The 16,243-nt window shown below is 47.8% G+C and overlaps 1 protein-coding gene across 1 annotated transcript in view; it reads right to left on the bottom strand.

Annotated features, from left to right (window-relative positions):
• Positions 1 to 3,105: 3,105 nt before the first annotated feature.
• Positions 3,106 to 16,243, bottom strand: part of pxdc1b (PX domain containing 1b) — a 191,338-nt gene continuing 178,200 nt past the window's right edge. The window contains exon 5 of the mRNA XM_072509994.1: positions 3,106 to 3,280. Within this exon, the coding sequence (XP_072366095.1) occupies positions 3,142 to 3,280 (139 nt within the window). The 3' untranslated portion in view covers positions 3,106 to 3,141. The remainder of the gene's footprint in view (positions 3,281 to 16,243) is intronic.

Raw genomic sequence — 16,243 nt, forward strand, 5'->3', positions numbered from 1 at the left:
ACCTACACAGACACGGGGAGAATGTGCAAACACCACACGGACAGTGACCCAGGGCCGGGATTCGAACCCGGGTCCTCAGCGCCGTAGTGCCAGTGCTAACCACTGCACCACGTGCCGCTCTCGGAAAATACAGTTAGCGCCTTCTCTTTATTCCTCTTTTGCCATGCAGGTCCCCCAATCTTAAAGGGCTGTCGTGGCCTTCAAATGGTTATTCCATCAATCAGCCTATGTGTCGCTGTAACTTCCAAAGAGTAGATAGTCCTGTTACAGGTGCATTGTTTGAGGCCTCAAAGGCTTTTACTTTTGCTCATTTTCTTCTTCGCTGAAGATATCAACATCCTGCTGGGATACAAACCCACATAGCAGTTCTTCTACCATATTCCTTACACTTGTGCTCTTTGTGTGTCAATCAATGTTGACTGCATATATTGGCAGGATGTTAACCAAAGAGGCCATTGATGCTAAACCTGATCCTACCATCAGCCACTACATAACCGTGCTGCCCCGGAAGGAGGATTTTGACCAATATCCAACACAACTTATTTATTTTCCATTTTTCCTGAAGCCCATAATTTTTCGTTGAATATTTGTTTTTAGGCGTTGCTGGAAAGGCCTGCATTTAGAGCCCACCCCTAAGTGACATTGAGAAGGTGAAGGTGAGCCACCTTCTTGATTGCCATTGAATGGCTTGCTAGGGCCAGGCCATCTAGAGGGCGGTTGAGACATAGGAGTCAACCTCATTGCACATACCGGCTGGACAGGGTGAGAATGGCAGATATGTTTCCCACAAGGTCCTTGGCGACGTAGATGGAGCTTTTAACCACAATCTATGCAGCTTCATGCTCTCCATTACTGACACTAGCCTTTTATTCTGGGTTAATTTCATTAATTGAGTTGAAATATTGCAGCTGCTACTGTGGTGGGATTTGAACTCATGTCTCCAGCTCATCGTTTAGACCTGTGGATTACTAGTCTTGTACCATAACCACCATGCTACTGTACCCCATGTTTCCACATCTGGTGATAGCCCTCTGATGCAGAACGGCCATGATGGCAGGGTGACAACGTCTACTTTACTCTTGGCCTCCCCCAGTTTTACAGCAGGAGTCACTGGATTTTGAGCTTTGGGTGATTTTTATGATCATAGAATTCCTACAGTGCAAAAGAAGGCTATTCGGCCCATTGAGCTTGCACTGACCCTCTGAAAGAGCACCTTACCTCAGCACACTCCTCCACCCTATCTCCGTAACCCCACCCAACCTTTGATCACTAAGGGGCAATTTAGCATGGCCAATCCACCGAACCTGCATATCGTAGAATCATAGAATCCCTACAGTGCAGAAGGAGGCCATTCAGCCCATCGAGTCTGCACCAGCCTGCCGAAAGAGCACCTCACCCAGGCACCACACCCCCGCCCCATCCCCATAACCCCACCCAATCTGCAAATCTTTGGACCGTGGGAGGAAACCGGAGCACCCGGAGGAAACCCACGCCGACACAGGGAGAACATGCAAACTCCACACAGACAAGGCTGGAATTGAACTGTGAGGCAGCAGTGCTAACCACTGTTTAATGATGAGAGATTCTGAAGCCAATTGCGTGAGTTCAGAACAAACGCCTTGCTGGTCTGTATTACCCACTGCCTCACATTTACCAACTGAGCTATTTGAATATCTTTGCTTTATATTATGTTCAATACAAAATAAAGACCAGGGAGCAAGTCACAAATCTGAATCGTAGGAACAGAGTACTGCAATATAAACATCCGAACATACAAATTTGGAGTAGGAATCAGCCATTCCCCACCCACCCCCGAGCCTGCTCCACCATTTGACACGGTTATGGCCTCAACTCCACATTCCTGCCTACCCCTGATAACTTTACACTTCCTTGTTAGTCACCTATCTACTTCAGTCTTAAAATGACCCAGTCTCCACTGTCCCTTGGGGCAGAGAAAATTCCAGAGGCTCATGATTGCCTGAGGGGGAAAAAATAATCTCCATCTTAAATACCGGAGACCCTGCGATCTTTAAACTGTATTCCCTAGTCCTGTTCTCTCCCATAAAGGGAAACGTTCTCTCCGTATCCACCCTGTCAAATCCCCTCGGAATCTTGCATGTTCCAATGTGATCACCTCTCATTTTTCTAAACTCCAAGGGTTACAGGCCCAACCTTTCTTCATAAGACCATAAGACATAGGAGCAGAATTAGGCCACTCGGCCCATCGAGTCTGCTCCGTCATTCAATCATGGCTGATACTTTTCTCATCCCCATTCTCCTACCTTCTCCCCATAACTCCTAATCCCCTTATTAATCAAGAACTATCTATCTCTGCCTTAAAGACACTCGGTGATTTGGCCTTCACAGCCTTCTGGGGCAAAGAGTTCCACAGATTCACCACCCTCTGGCTAAAGAAATTCCCCTTCATCTCTGTTTTAAAGGGATTGTCCCTTTAGTCTGAGGCCCTTGGGTTCTAGTTTTTCCTCCTAGTGGAAACATCCTCTCCACATCCACTCTTTACGACACACTTCCCATCCTAGGAATCAGGCGATTAAAAAAATATATATATATGAATAAACACAGCTCCTCAGTTGCTTTGAAACAACGTCCAAGATTTCAGCTGAGGTTTTCCAGCCCTTCCCGCTGGCAGGATCTTCCAGTCCTGCCGATGGATTCCCCCAGCCTGCTCCGCCTTCCCTGGAAGTGGAGAGGCCTACAAAACCCAAAACCCTAGACTTCAATGGGACTGGAAGATCCAGACACCAGCCAATGGCAGGCTGCCCCCACTCCTGGGAAATACGTCCTGGGGGGGGTCAGGAAAATCCCTCCTGTTGCATCCAACTTCCTAACTCCAGATCTATTGTTTCCTTAGTCAAGTGGGCGGCTTTTAAGCTACGAATACAGCCTCACAGCTCAGTCGGAGGTCTGTTATTCTGCAGGTACATGGTTTTCTCTGCCTCACACACATGAGAACACCCTGTTGTACCTTTTCCAATCTTCCCAGTTTTTGTACCAAGAATGTCTTTTTCCTTTAAGGGCCGTTGACCTTGAGGAGCTTTGCTAAACGTTTCACCTGGCAATGAACACCAATCAATCCTTATGTTTATTTGCATAAAAGCCTTCACCATAGCAACAAACATTTCAAAAAGAGGTGTTTCCAGGTTGCAACTGAATTGTAAGCAGACTGACGTTGAATAGAAGGGGCAACTTATTTGCATGCTTTTCTGGAGTCTGTTTCTCAGAAACCTCCATTTTCAGGTAAAAGCAAGACATTGGAAATCTGAAACAAAAACAGAAATTGCTGGTTAACAATAATCTTAATTAGTATCACAAGTAGATTTACATTAACTCTGCAATGATGTTACTGTGAAAAGCCCCTATTCGCCACGTTCCAGCGCCTGTTCGGGTACACAGAGGGAATATTCAGAATGTCCAATTCACCTAACAAGCATGTCTTTCGTGGGAGGAAACCGGAGCACCCGGAGGAAACCCACGCCGACACGGGGAGAATGTGCAGACTCCGCACAGACAGAGACCCAAGCCGGGAATCGAACCGGGGACCCTGGCGCAGTGAAGCAACAGTGCTAACCACTGTGCCGCCATACTCAGCAGGTCTGGCAGCATCTGTGGGGAGAGAAGCACAGTTAACGCTTGAAGTCCATATTACCCTTCTACAGACCTTCTATCCACGAAGTGGAGATGTCATACCCGCAGCCTAGCTTCTTGGGGTGAGTTCAAAGCTCTTGGTTTCTCATTTTAGATCCCGAACATTTCAGTCAATGGCCATTTAATAAATTTTAAATTAGGCACTGGTGTGAGCAGAACAGTCCTGTCGGACACAGACCCGTGACTTAAAGACCATCTGGCTTCAAACAACAGACATGTCACTCAATGAGCCCGGAGGAGTCCAACATCCAGTCAGAGGCATGATTCCCACTAAGACATGGCGGCAAACAAATCTTGGAGCTGATGTACGTCACCCGCCACCAGCCTTTCTCTCTCTTGAACAGAGGTGCCTGTGTAGCGCTAAATCTTCTCAAAATGCAGAAGATGTCAAGACAACAACTGTCATTATTCAGACAGAACTGCAAGTTCCTGGGTACTGAAATGAAAAAGAACTTCCTGACGGGGACCTCAGCTCTGAACCGTCTTCTCTCTTCGTAGAGCAGGTTTGTCCATTCTTGTTACAGGTGCTGGAAAAACCTCTGTATCGGACCAGCCAACCACCCTGGAGGTAACCACGATGCCGCCAGTGGAGGAAGTAAAGAGGGTGATCGGCAGGCCGATGAGCCTCAAACTCCGGCTCTGATGGCGGTACAGCAGGTCAACACTGCAACCTCTGAACATACACTGGGACACCCAGCCTGCACGTCAAAGCCTCAGAAGCTGCTGGAGCCAGAAAGCAGCTGTCCATGGCCGACAGCGGAATGCAGAGATGAGCGTATCACTAAACTTCATTCTAGTCACAGGAATGCTCGACCCCCGCCGCAGAGGACATCGGCATGACCCACACAACACCAGAGAAAGCACAAGAAGCGACAAGGGGCTGAGCGCAATGTTCGTCCACACCACAAGAAACAGGTTTGGTTGGCACCACTGGCCAGCGCTACAGCCAAACCGACCGAGTGCAGTTCAACATGAAGGAAGGGTAGAAAAGGATAGAAAGGCTCCCAGAAGCCAGAACAGCCTCCATACCTCCAGAAAGAACCAGCGGTGACAGAGCCTACCTCTCCTTCAACTGTATGAACGGAACGTGGAAGAGTTATAAGGCTTCCAGGCTGAACCTGAACCTTTGAATTCAAGGACTCAAAGAGGGGAGATGGGGTAATGATAATGATGTAAGATGGAAGATTTTGTAAGGGCCTGGAAGAATCCAGCACGAGTTTATAGAATCGAAAGAAATAACTTTATTAACAATTACACATATACAACAGCAGCAGTACACCACTGCTCTCTCGTCTCTAGCTGGTTCCACACTGGCCAGCTCTATTTATGCAGGCGACTCTGCTAATGATTTCTCCGCCCTCCTCATTGGGAGAGCACGTACTCACTAAGGATTGTAGGATAGGCAATAGTCCCCAGCCAGTAGTAGTCAGGCAGGTTGTAACATAAGGTAAACTATAATAACTTATAGACTTGGGGGGAGGTGCAGCATAAGGGTCTGGCTCATACAGGGTTAATGTGGGGCTGAATACAGTACCGCGACACAATGATGTAAGAGAGCACATGACCCAGACCAGGGTCGGTCGAGTGTTAGCCGTGTGTACCAGCAAGCATGGAGATAACTCCTAGTTTGTACGCTTTACTCTATATTTTGAATAGTTCTAGAGTCAAGAAAGACCTACAGTTAACCTAAGTATGGCTCAGAGGACTTCTTCATACCTACAAACTGTGTCCGACACCCTACAACACGTTGTGGCTGGAGCAGGTTCTGGGAGCAGTGGCTGTAGCGAATCTGACCTGGGGAAGAGTGAGGAATGGCTCAACAGGGGAGAGAGCAGACTCCAAGGTTTTCACACTGAAGATCTTGATGGAGGAGGTGGAAAGGAGAAGAGATATCCCTTATTTGCTGGGTGGGGGAGGATAGAGACCCTCCAGACACATGGGGCGGGATTCTCCACTCCCACGCCGAAGTGGCCGTGCCGTCGTGAACGCCGTCGAGGTTCACGACAGCGCGGAACGGCCCCGGTCCCGACCGATTCAGGCCCTGACAATGGGCTAGGATTGAGGCCGCGTCATCTACCCGCGCCAGGCCTTGTCGCCCGCGTAAAAGCGGCGCCGCATAGATGACGCGGCCGGCACCGCATAACGGGTGTCATCCGCGCATGCGCAGGTTGGCCGACGCCAACCCGCGCATGCGTCGTTGTCGTCCTGTCTAAATCCGCACCGCAAGAAGATGGGGGACGGATCTTGCGGGGCCGTGGAAGGAAGGAGGTCCTCCTTCAGAGAGGACGGCCCGACGATCGGTGGGCACCGATCGCGGGCCACCCCACATTCCAGCTGAAGCCCGGTGCAGGATCCCCCCTCTCCCCCCCCCCACAGGCCGCCCCCCCCAGCTTTCACGCACCGCCCACGACTGCAGCGACCAGGTGTGGTCGGCGCCGGGGGGAACCCGCCGTTTTGGCCTGGCCGCTCGGCCCATCCGGGCCTCAGAATAGCGGGGGTGCCGGAGAATCGCCATTTTGGGTGTCTCCGGCGATTCTCCGGCCTGCGGCCCATGAAACTCGACCGGGCCATTCCTGCCTCTTGGGAGAATCGCGGGAGGGCGTCGGACCGGCGTCCCCGGAAATTTTGGCGGCCCAGGCGATTCTCCCAACCGGCGTGGGAGTGGAGAATCGCGCCCTCGGTCAAAAGACAATGGGTGTAGATAACAGGAGGACAATGTTAATATTAAATGCTAGAATATGATGGAGGAATAATACAGCAGCTTGTCTTTTACCTTCAGCAAGTTTATTGTGCTTCCAACTTTGTTGGGGTACAAACTGCATATAAAATCCCCATAGCAACTGTTCCAGCTGTGTCGACTTATACACCTTTTGAGTTGAGCCAATAATCATTACCTATTTTTAATCTATCAATTAGCTTAAAAATGTAACTGTCACAACATGCACTTGTTGATACATTGACTGACAATGCGAGGAGTCCAGCCCCAAGGGCCCTGGCGCAGTGGCCCAAGTGTGACCAAGGCCAGTGAATCCATCTTAAAAACCTTTTCCTATCAGGTGCAGCAATAGCCGCAGCCTCGACACAATTCACCTCATCGACTAACTATCTCTACCAATCAGGTCTCTTACCCCACCATCCTACCTCTCACCTCACCCTAATCCATTTAGCACTGCTCAAGCCTTCCACTTGCATTTCAGAGGCGAGCAGCCTCTCTTTCATAGGCAGGGAGCCTTAAGACCAGGAGGATGGCCGGATCATGTGACCAGTAACCAATGCTGCCAGGCCCCCTGCCGAGTGCACAGGCAGCTTTGAAGATCAGAAAAGCAGCGGTTGAAGCAGTGAGGCAGCCAGTCAACTCCCGCGCCACAATCAGGGAAATGGGACGGTATAAAGTTTCATTGTAGGAAGACGTCTGGTGGCGGCCATGGAGCGTGTGGTCGCACATTTGGCGGCTCCCTCTCAAGGCAGATGTTTTCAGCCTTTTACCTGCCCAAGGGGTGAAGTATTTGAGGGTAAAAGATACAGGAGTGCCCGGGGAAGGTAATACTCCTCTGGTGCGGCTGGTGGATGGATTCGGAGGCAAGGAGTGGTGCAAGGAAGAGCTGCAGGAGCAGGAGAGTCTTTGCGGTGCACCGCAGGAAAAGATGGCGGAGGGTAAACGGAGCGCGCTGCCCGCCCAGTGGCAGACGGAACAGTTGGTAGAGTTCCTCAACAATAAGTTCTTGCAGAAGAGGAAGGAGGCCCTGGAGGACAGGCCAAGATGCTGGAACCGCTGAGATCTGGGATTAAGTGAGTTGAGCAGAGGCTGGGGTCCCAGGGCTGGGTGATCCAGAAAGTGGAGGAGGCGGTGGGGGAGCAGAAAGAGCAGTGGCGGAGGTGGGATAACCAGGAGAGGCCGGGGGAGAAGGTGGAGTATCTGGAGAATCGCCTCAGGAGGCAAAAATTAAGGATTGTTGGGATGCCTGAAGGCATCGAAGATGCGGCGGCTGCTGTGCACGTGGCGAGGATGCTGGAGAAATTGATGGGGGAGGGGGCCTTTGATCGGCCTCTGGAGGTGTAACGTGCGCACAGGGCGCGGAGGAGGAGGCCGCAGGCAGCGAGCCGCCGAGAGCGGTGATGGTGCGGTTGTACCATTTTCAAGACAAGGAGAAGATCCTTTGATGGGCTAGGCAGGTCAGGAAATGTACCTGGGAAGGAAGCAAGCTGCGGATGTAACAGGATCTGGGGGCGGAGCTGGCAAAGAGGAGGGCCGAGTTTCACCGGATTAAGGAGGCCCTCTTTGAAAAGGGGGGGTGAAGCTTGGGCCTGCCTGCGGGTGGCTTTCCAGAAACAGGAGCTTTATTTTGACAGGCCAGAGGAGGCAAAGGAATTTATGAGGAACAATGAGGAGGAGCGCGAGGACATTGAACTTTGGAGGAGTTTTGTGTGCTTTTTAAAGAGTTTGATGGTGGTTGTTTTGGGGCAGTGTTTTGGCGGGGGAGCAGCGATGGTAAGTGTCCCTTTTGTTACTCTTTAGGGGTCGAAGGTTGGGATGGTCGGGGTGGGAGGGAAACTGTAGGCGGAGGGTTGTTGGAGGTCTTGGGTGGTGCCACTGTGCTAGCTGACAGGCTTGTTAATGGGAGTTAAGTGGGGGTTTGCCAGGAGGAAGATGTGGGGGGGGGGGAGGAATGGGGTTGGTTTTTGTTTGAAGGTAGGGTGAGGGGAGTGGGGGGGGGGGAAGCTGCTGACATGGGTGTGGTTGGTGTGGCACATTTGGGAAGGGATCGATGACGGTGGGCATTCGGGGGTGGGCTTGGAGGGGTGAGTGACGCAGGCCGGGGGCTGGCGCAGAAAGGGGTATGGCTGATCGAAGGGGAAGGGGACAGCGAGCCCCCTGACCAGGCTGGTCACGTCGAATGTGAGGGGGCTGAATGGGCCACTTAAACGATCATGTGTGTTCACTCATCTGAGGAGTTTGAAGGTGGACGTGGCATTTCTGCAGGAGACGCACTTGAAGCCAGGGGACCAGGTGAGGCTGAGAAAGGGATGGGTGTGGCAGATGTTTCATTTCGGGCTGAATGCAACATCCAGTTTAAGGTCATGCAGTTTAGGGTTCATATGATGGTGGCGAGGACGAGTAGGTTCTTTGTGGGGGTAGGGGATAGGTGTGGGCGGTGCGCGGGGGCGGGCTGCGAATCATGCCCACATGTTCTGGGCTTGTCCGAGACTGAGGGGCTCCGGCAGGGGGTCCTCGGACGTGATGTCTGAGGTGCTGGATATGGAGTTGGTTCCAAGTCCCGAGGTGGCGATGCTCGTGGTGTCAGATGACCCGGGGTTCCAGGGGCTGATATTCTGGCCTTTGCCTCTCTGATATCCCGGAGACGGACTTTACTAGGATGGCGGGACTTGGTGCCGCCGGAAGCGGGAGTGTGGGTGAGCGACCTGGCAGAAGTTCTGAGGCTGGAGAAGGTAACGTTCGGTTTGAGGCGGTCGGCAGAGGGGTTCACCTGGAGGCGGAAGCCATTTATCGATTTCTTAAAGGAGGATTGAGGTGTCAGCAGATGGTGGGGGGGGAGCAAGCGAGTTAAAATGGGGAAGGTGGGATGCGATGTGGGGCTGGCGTCAGGGGGCAGGTGGGGTGTGGCTGTTCATTGAGTTGTTCTCTTGTTCTTCTGATTTGTTTGTGTGTGTATGTGAAAATGCCTTGAATAAAATATTTTCTAAAATTGCATTGTCCCACCTCAATTAGCAACTCCTATACCCTAAAATTGGCGCACATCAATTTTGAACCCTATTTAATTCTATGTATGTTTTTGGAAAATTGCACACAGCCCGGTTCCAATTTCCCAATACAGGCTGCTTCTGGATAATGGTCTCTGCTTCCTCCTCCTTAAAGTTCAAAAATTACTGCTCTGACTTCCACACACTTCTAGAGTGTTCATGGGGTCCATTTCCTGCAGGAGGTGCGTGCACCCTCGCTGTGCAATTGTGATCAGAGAGAAGATGCTTTCCCAGAAAGAGGAAGGGAAATTTCGGAGGACGATTTATCCTCAGCTGTTACCATTCAGTGTCTGCCAGTCAACACTGAAGAGGCCTTTCGGCGGACAAAGGTTACCCGGGTGGATGGGTTAATGAAGGAGTGTTGGATATCTAGGCTTTTTACTGTTGTGTCAGCTGTGACTCAGCTGGTAGTGCCTCTGTGTCAGAGGATTCTAGTTTCAAGTCTCACTCCATTATATGATTCTATAAATTGAAGCCTTGCTATGTAACTCTGAAATCCTGTGGACTATAGCTGATTTCAAAGTGCTGAGCTATGAAATATGCTGCCTGGCTGGACTCAGCTCACCCTTGCAGCGTGTTTATTGATTCAAGTTTATGTTTTGACATTCCACAAGTCAGATTTTTATTGTGATAAAATTTAGAAGTTATTTTGCTGCAATGCTGGAAAGGTTCTGTTGTGTAAATGCACGCTCTATCTGCACATTAGTCTCGACAGACTGCATTTTCCAATTACATCTAATTTTCTTCCCATTTGAGGCAAAGAATTTAATTTGATTTAATTCCATCCCTCTATCCTGAAGGTTACTGATGATTGACACCTTGGCCCCAGGATCACTTGGGCCACTGATTGCTGTTGGTTATTTGACCATACACGACCCTCCAGTCTTATTCTCATTTGATGTCCACACACTTTCCAGCCAGTGGCAGTGAACAGTTTGGGGGGCAGGACTCCCCAAAGCCCATCCAACATCGCTGCAAGGTACAAGTCAAGGGTGTGATGGAATACTCTCCGCTTACCTGGTCAAGTGTAGCTCCAATGATAACCAAGAAGCTCAACACCATCTAGGACAAAGTAGCCCAACCATCAGAACCCAATCCACTATTGATTAACAGTTACAGCAGTGTGCACCATCTACAAGACGCACTTACAGTAACTCGCCAAGGCTCCTTCGATAGCACGGTCCAAACCCACGACTTCTACCACCTAGAAGAACAAGTGCAGCAGATGCATGGGAACACCACCACCTGCGAGTCCGCCCCCTCCCCCAAAATGACCCGTCACCCTGACTTGGAGCTATATCACTGTTCCTTCACTGTCGCTGGGCCAAAATCCTGGAACTCCCCCCACCCCCCCCCCTCCCCAACAGCACTGTGGGTGTACCGACTGTCCGTGTGGAGTTTGCACATTCTCCCCCTGTCTGCGTGGGTCTCACCCCTACAACCCAAAGATGTGCAGGATAGGTGGGCGCCTTGCCCTTATGTGGTTTGGTGCAGCGCTCCTCAGTGCAGGAAATGAAGGTAAGTCTGGCCTCGGCAGGGCTGTCCCATTTGGTTTGACAGCTGGTTCATGTTGCGGAGAGAGGACACCAGCGCGGGTTCAGTTCCCGTGCCGGCTGAGGATATTCATGAAGGCCACGCCTTCTCAACCTTTGCCCGTTGCCCGAGATGTGGTGATCCTCAGGTTAAACCACCATCAGTCAGTTCTCCCCCTCAAAGGGAAAGCAGCCTCTGGTCATCTGGGACTATGGCCACTTTACTTACGTTACTATTTATTTAAAGGGTGGATAATTTATTTTGTTCATCTCTTCATGAGGTTATGTTTTCCCTTTTAGGTTTGCCCTCCCTTTCCCCTCTCCTGAAGTCACTGCCCATACTGGAGTCTGGTTTCATGTTCTCTTTCTCCTTATAATAGTCACGCCTTTCCACAAATGATTCCTCATGAATCATACGGTGTCCAGATTCACCAGCAGTATATGGATAGTGAACAATTGAGATTAGCCAACTCCGCACTAAACCAAGATTGGATGTGGCACCCTTCTGTCTTTATGGCCCAATTCCACAGAAAATAGAGCAGTTGCCAACTGAACCATCGGGAGAATTGTTTCTGGATATATCTGCGGTTTGCATTATGAAATAGTTCTGCTTCTGTGCAATATAATCTCAGTGCCATAGAGTAAACCTTCAGTAACAGAGCCAGTGGTGAATTTGTCGAGTGCCGCATTCATTGTTCTCATAGAAACGGGATTTTTACAAACCCACCCCACCAGCATATTTGCAGAGCAGGCGAGACAAGTGAAATATGATGGTTGGCTAGCCCACTGCCTTTTTGCCCAATCCCTCTCCCTCCCCCAACAACCCACCCCCTCCCTGAACTGTTCCCCATAATACAGTGGGCTGGGAAGGAATCAGCCAGCCCACTCTTAGGCCTTACTGAGGCCCTTATGTTAGACGTTTTAGTTGCTGTGATATGAAGAGTCTAAAGTTCAGTTCCTTTTTCACAAACACACATTATTTTCATTCCAACAGCCTTTGCACAAAACTCTCCGTATACATCACCTGACAGAGGCCACCTGAAGCCCCTTTACATATCAGTGTCAATTAATGGATACTTAACATAAATGAGACAACTAATTGCAATGTCTCTTAACCCATTACTTAACAGTCTCCCCTTCCTTGGAGAAAAAAAAAATTAGGTGAAAACAAAATTTCAAGAAACTCAAAAACACACACATGATTTCCCCCCCCCTTTTTTTGTTTGGCGAGAAAGAAGAAAAAAAAACAGTCACAGAAACAAGCGCCCTTCATTAACAATATCCAAAAGTTTCTGTGAACTCGCCCCTCTTTTCATAAACAGTCTGACAGTTGATAGCTCCTGTCGACCCATTTAATTTTTGTTATTTCCCCTCTGTCCAACATCTGCTTCAAACTTGCGATGTCTATCCGTAACCTCGTTTCATTGACACTTTTTGTAGAGTGCATATTTTCCCATAGGGATTTATTGTCAATGTGACAGTCAATAGGTATATTATCCAAATCCCCTAATCCCAAAATTTCTGTCAATATCATACTTATATAAAAGGCCACATCCACCGCCTCTACAAGACTTAATGTCTCAGCAGCCAAAGTGCTTTTTACCACTCTCCTTATTTTCTTTGTTTCCCACACAAGTGGGCAACATTTACCATTGTTCCCCAAAAGGAAAATTATAAAACCTCCTGCGCTTGAAACCCCATCACATAAATTTGCGTAGGATGCATCACTATAAACTATGAGTTTCAAGTGCCTAAGGTCACCTAAAACCGGGAACTTCAAAACACACTCCTGCATTTTTAGTTTGGCCAACGCTTTATTTGCTCTTATTATGTCTTCCACTTTGGGATCATTCATTTTTGTACTCAACTCTAAGACATCAAAACTCACGTCCGGTCTAGTCTGTCTACCTAACCAGTTCAGTTGCCCAATTAAACTTCGCAGTTGCTCTTTTTCTATCTTTGAAACCATTGCATCTTTTTGTGAAACTCGGCCACTACTAATTGTTATTGGGCTGAAGCTTTCCAAATAAGATTGCTGACGTAAAGTTGCCCCTAATTTAGTCTGTCCAATTTCCAGTCCAATATATTTAAATGCACCGGAAGCCTGACTTCCAACCGTGAATTCTTTCCTCAAACCAGAGATTACAATAGCTTCAAAATCACTAGTCCCACCCCACAAAAAATCATCGACATGCATCATAAAGATGCCAGAATGATTTCCTTTATAGTGCCAGTCAAACATTGCAGGATCTGCTTTCAACTGGCAACAGCCTAACTTTAACAAAACTGACCTTACCGAAAAATACCAGACTCTAGATGCATCATTTAATCCATATACACATTTGTTCAGCTTCCAGAGTACCCCTTCTGTGTTAGCTGCTTCTTTAGGAGGACAGAGAAAAATGTCTCTCTGGAGCTGATGCCCCTGCAAAAAGGCAGCTTTTATATCTATAGATTTGCATTCCCATGCCTTTGTGGCTAATAGAGCCAAGAAGATCTTTAAAATAACCTTTCTTGCTGTAGGTGAATCTACCCTTAAATCCTGATCTTCTAAGTTTTCTTCAAATCCCCTTGCCACAAGCCTGGCCTTTGCCTTATAAGTTCCATCTGGAAGAACCTTTTCCGTGCAAATCCATCTGTGGGATAGAGCTCTTTGTCCCCTATCCGGTACTTCTGTGTATACCCCAAATTCACTCCAACTATGCAAGTCTTGCTGTTTAGCTTCTTTGATAACTTTTTCATCTAATTTATTTGAAGCCACCAAAATCTCACGTGCATGTGGGCTTCTACTCCTATTAGTATTCGTAGTCTTACTCATGTTCTGAGATCTTGATAAACTACGTCCTCTCTCCCGCCTGGTATCTCGTTCTGCACTGCTACTGCTTGATCTTTCCCTTCTGCTGTGGGATGTCCTTTCAATAGTTCTCGACCTTTTCTTGCAGACCTGTTCACTATCCGATGTACTATCTGAACTGGCACTGCGTTTCTGTGCCCTCCATTTTTGAACTTCGTTTTCCCAATCCATTGCCTTGACTCCTTCCCCTGAATGCTGTACATGTTTATGCTGTACCAATGTTTATACTTTCCAGTGGTCTTCCCTGCTCTACTAATAACAGTTGCATCCTTCCATTGACTAGACCCTTCAGGCAAGTATGCCACTTTTGTACCAACTTTTGGCAGTTGCCCTTTCGGAAAAATGGCCTGTTCTAATTCATCAGAAGTGTTGTGTTCCTCCACAGAAACCCTGTCTATATCAGTGAATTGGTCCTCACAGTTCTGTAACACATGCGTATCAGATGACTCTGGTTCCTCATCATGTCTGTCTGTTCTGTCTAAATTTGAAAATGTGTAATCTGTACCCATTATCCTTGATGAATGTACCCTAACAGTTTGATTACCATGTTGCAAAATAATTGTTTTGCTATCTATACCTATGATCTTCCCTGGGCCTTTCCATTCATTAGAATTGTCTCTCTTATAGTATACCATGCCTCCTTGCTGAAAAACGGCATCTGATGGTCGTACGTTATGTCTTAAAGCTCTGCGAATTCTTTCAGAGACTTCTGCTTCCTAAAAAGCTTTTCTACTGCTATATAATGCATTTAAATGTTCAGCAAAACCAGAGATAATTGTAGTCCCCTCCCAAGCTGGAGGCTGGTCATCCAAAATGGACGGAATTTTAGGATTTCTACCAAACACTAATTGATAAGGACTATAGCCCCCAACCATCTACAATTAATTCTTTGCATGTACTGCCCATGCTAAAGCTGAATTTAGCCTGCAATTTGGTCGATCTGCCACAATTTTCCAAAGCATGTCATCGATGACAGCATGATTTCTTTCACAGACACCATTACTAAATGGGCTTTCTGCAGCCATATTCATAACTCTGATACTCATGTTTTCACACATATCCGTAAACTCATCATTAGCAAATTCTCCCCCATTGTCCGTAAGGAATTTTGCCGGTGGACCCATTTCTGTCCCTATCCACTTTTCCATGATTTGATCCAGAATTACTCTCTTTTCTTTACTTCGTACAATCGTTGATTGACTAAATCTGGTTGCTAAATCTACAAAATGCAAAATAAATATATTATTTGCTTTATCCCAGATCTGAAGATCCATGGCCACAATGTTGTTAAAATCCCTGGCCAAAGGTAGGGTTACTATCGGTCGTGCTGGTGTCCTTCTGTAGTTCCTACAAATTTCACAGCGGTCACTAACCTGTTCTATCAGTTTAGTTTAGTCGTCATCCCTTACCCCTGCATCCTTTAATACATTTTTCAGCCTCCGAGGAGACAGATGTGCAAATTGCCTATGCAGTTTTAATACCACAAGCTTTTTATCAGCTAAAGTCCCATTTTCAACTGCCATTAACACATCCTTAACCACTCTACTTGAAATATTATTTGTCAGTAATGGAATACAATAATGTCCCGACTGTGTAAATTGTAAGTCCACCGTCTTTCCAAAAACTGTTGCCTTATCCTGTTCCATATCCAGTTTCATGTGTGCTTTCTTCATCGATGGTCTGCTCAGAAGCAAAGGTATCTCACTTGATACAATATCCGTGCTAATGAAATGATTCACTCCGGCAATATTGCAAGGGATCACCACTCTTTTCAGCGACTTCAGAGTATTATCATCCCCAAACCTGAAACTTGTGGAACTTTCAAATTCCTTAATCTTGTTACGATTTTCAGCATTCAAAGAGTCCAGGTAACATTTTAACCAGTCAATTCCACACACAGTAGATGTGCAGCCACTGTCCAATACAGCACGGTTGAAGGATTCTGCAACCAACACCCTCATCACCGGCGTAAAACTGCTTGTCAATAGATCAATGCCTTCTTTCTGGTCACTATCTTTTTCCTCTTCTGACTCTTCCGTGTCATGTGTTGCTTCAAACACTCTATCATAACGAGTTGGACAGTTGAAAGCATAATGGTATTGAGAGTCACATCAAAAACATCGATTTATCATGCCCCATGCATTTCTGGGGTTCATCTTCCTATTGTAGGTTCTAACTGGGTTTCTGTCTTCATAATTTCCTTGTCTCGGTCTCCTTCTACAGTCTTGAGCCCTGTTCGTAGCCATACAATTTCACCATCCTGTTAGTAGTGTATCTTCCATATTCTGCCTTATTGCAGGCTGACCTATTTGGGTCATCAGAGCCATCGGAATCGAATGTTTCCCCAGAAACTTTTGTAAAGCTTTTGTCATCTGTTCGAATAAGGTATCCTTATCAGTAACCTGAACTCCTGTCAAAACCAGGAGCCTAT

Source organism: Scyliorhinus torazame, chromosome 6 (assembly GCF_047496885.1).
Source record: "Scyliorhinus torazame isolate Kashiwa2021f chromosome 6, sScyTor2.1, whole genome shotgun sequence".
NCBI classification, from domain to species: Eukaryota; Metazoa; Chordata; class Chondrichthyes; order Carcharhiniformes; family Scyliorhinidae; genus Scyliorhinus; species Scyliorhinus torazame.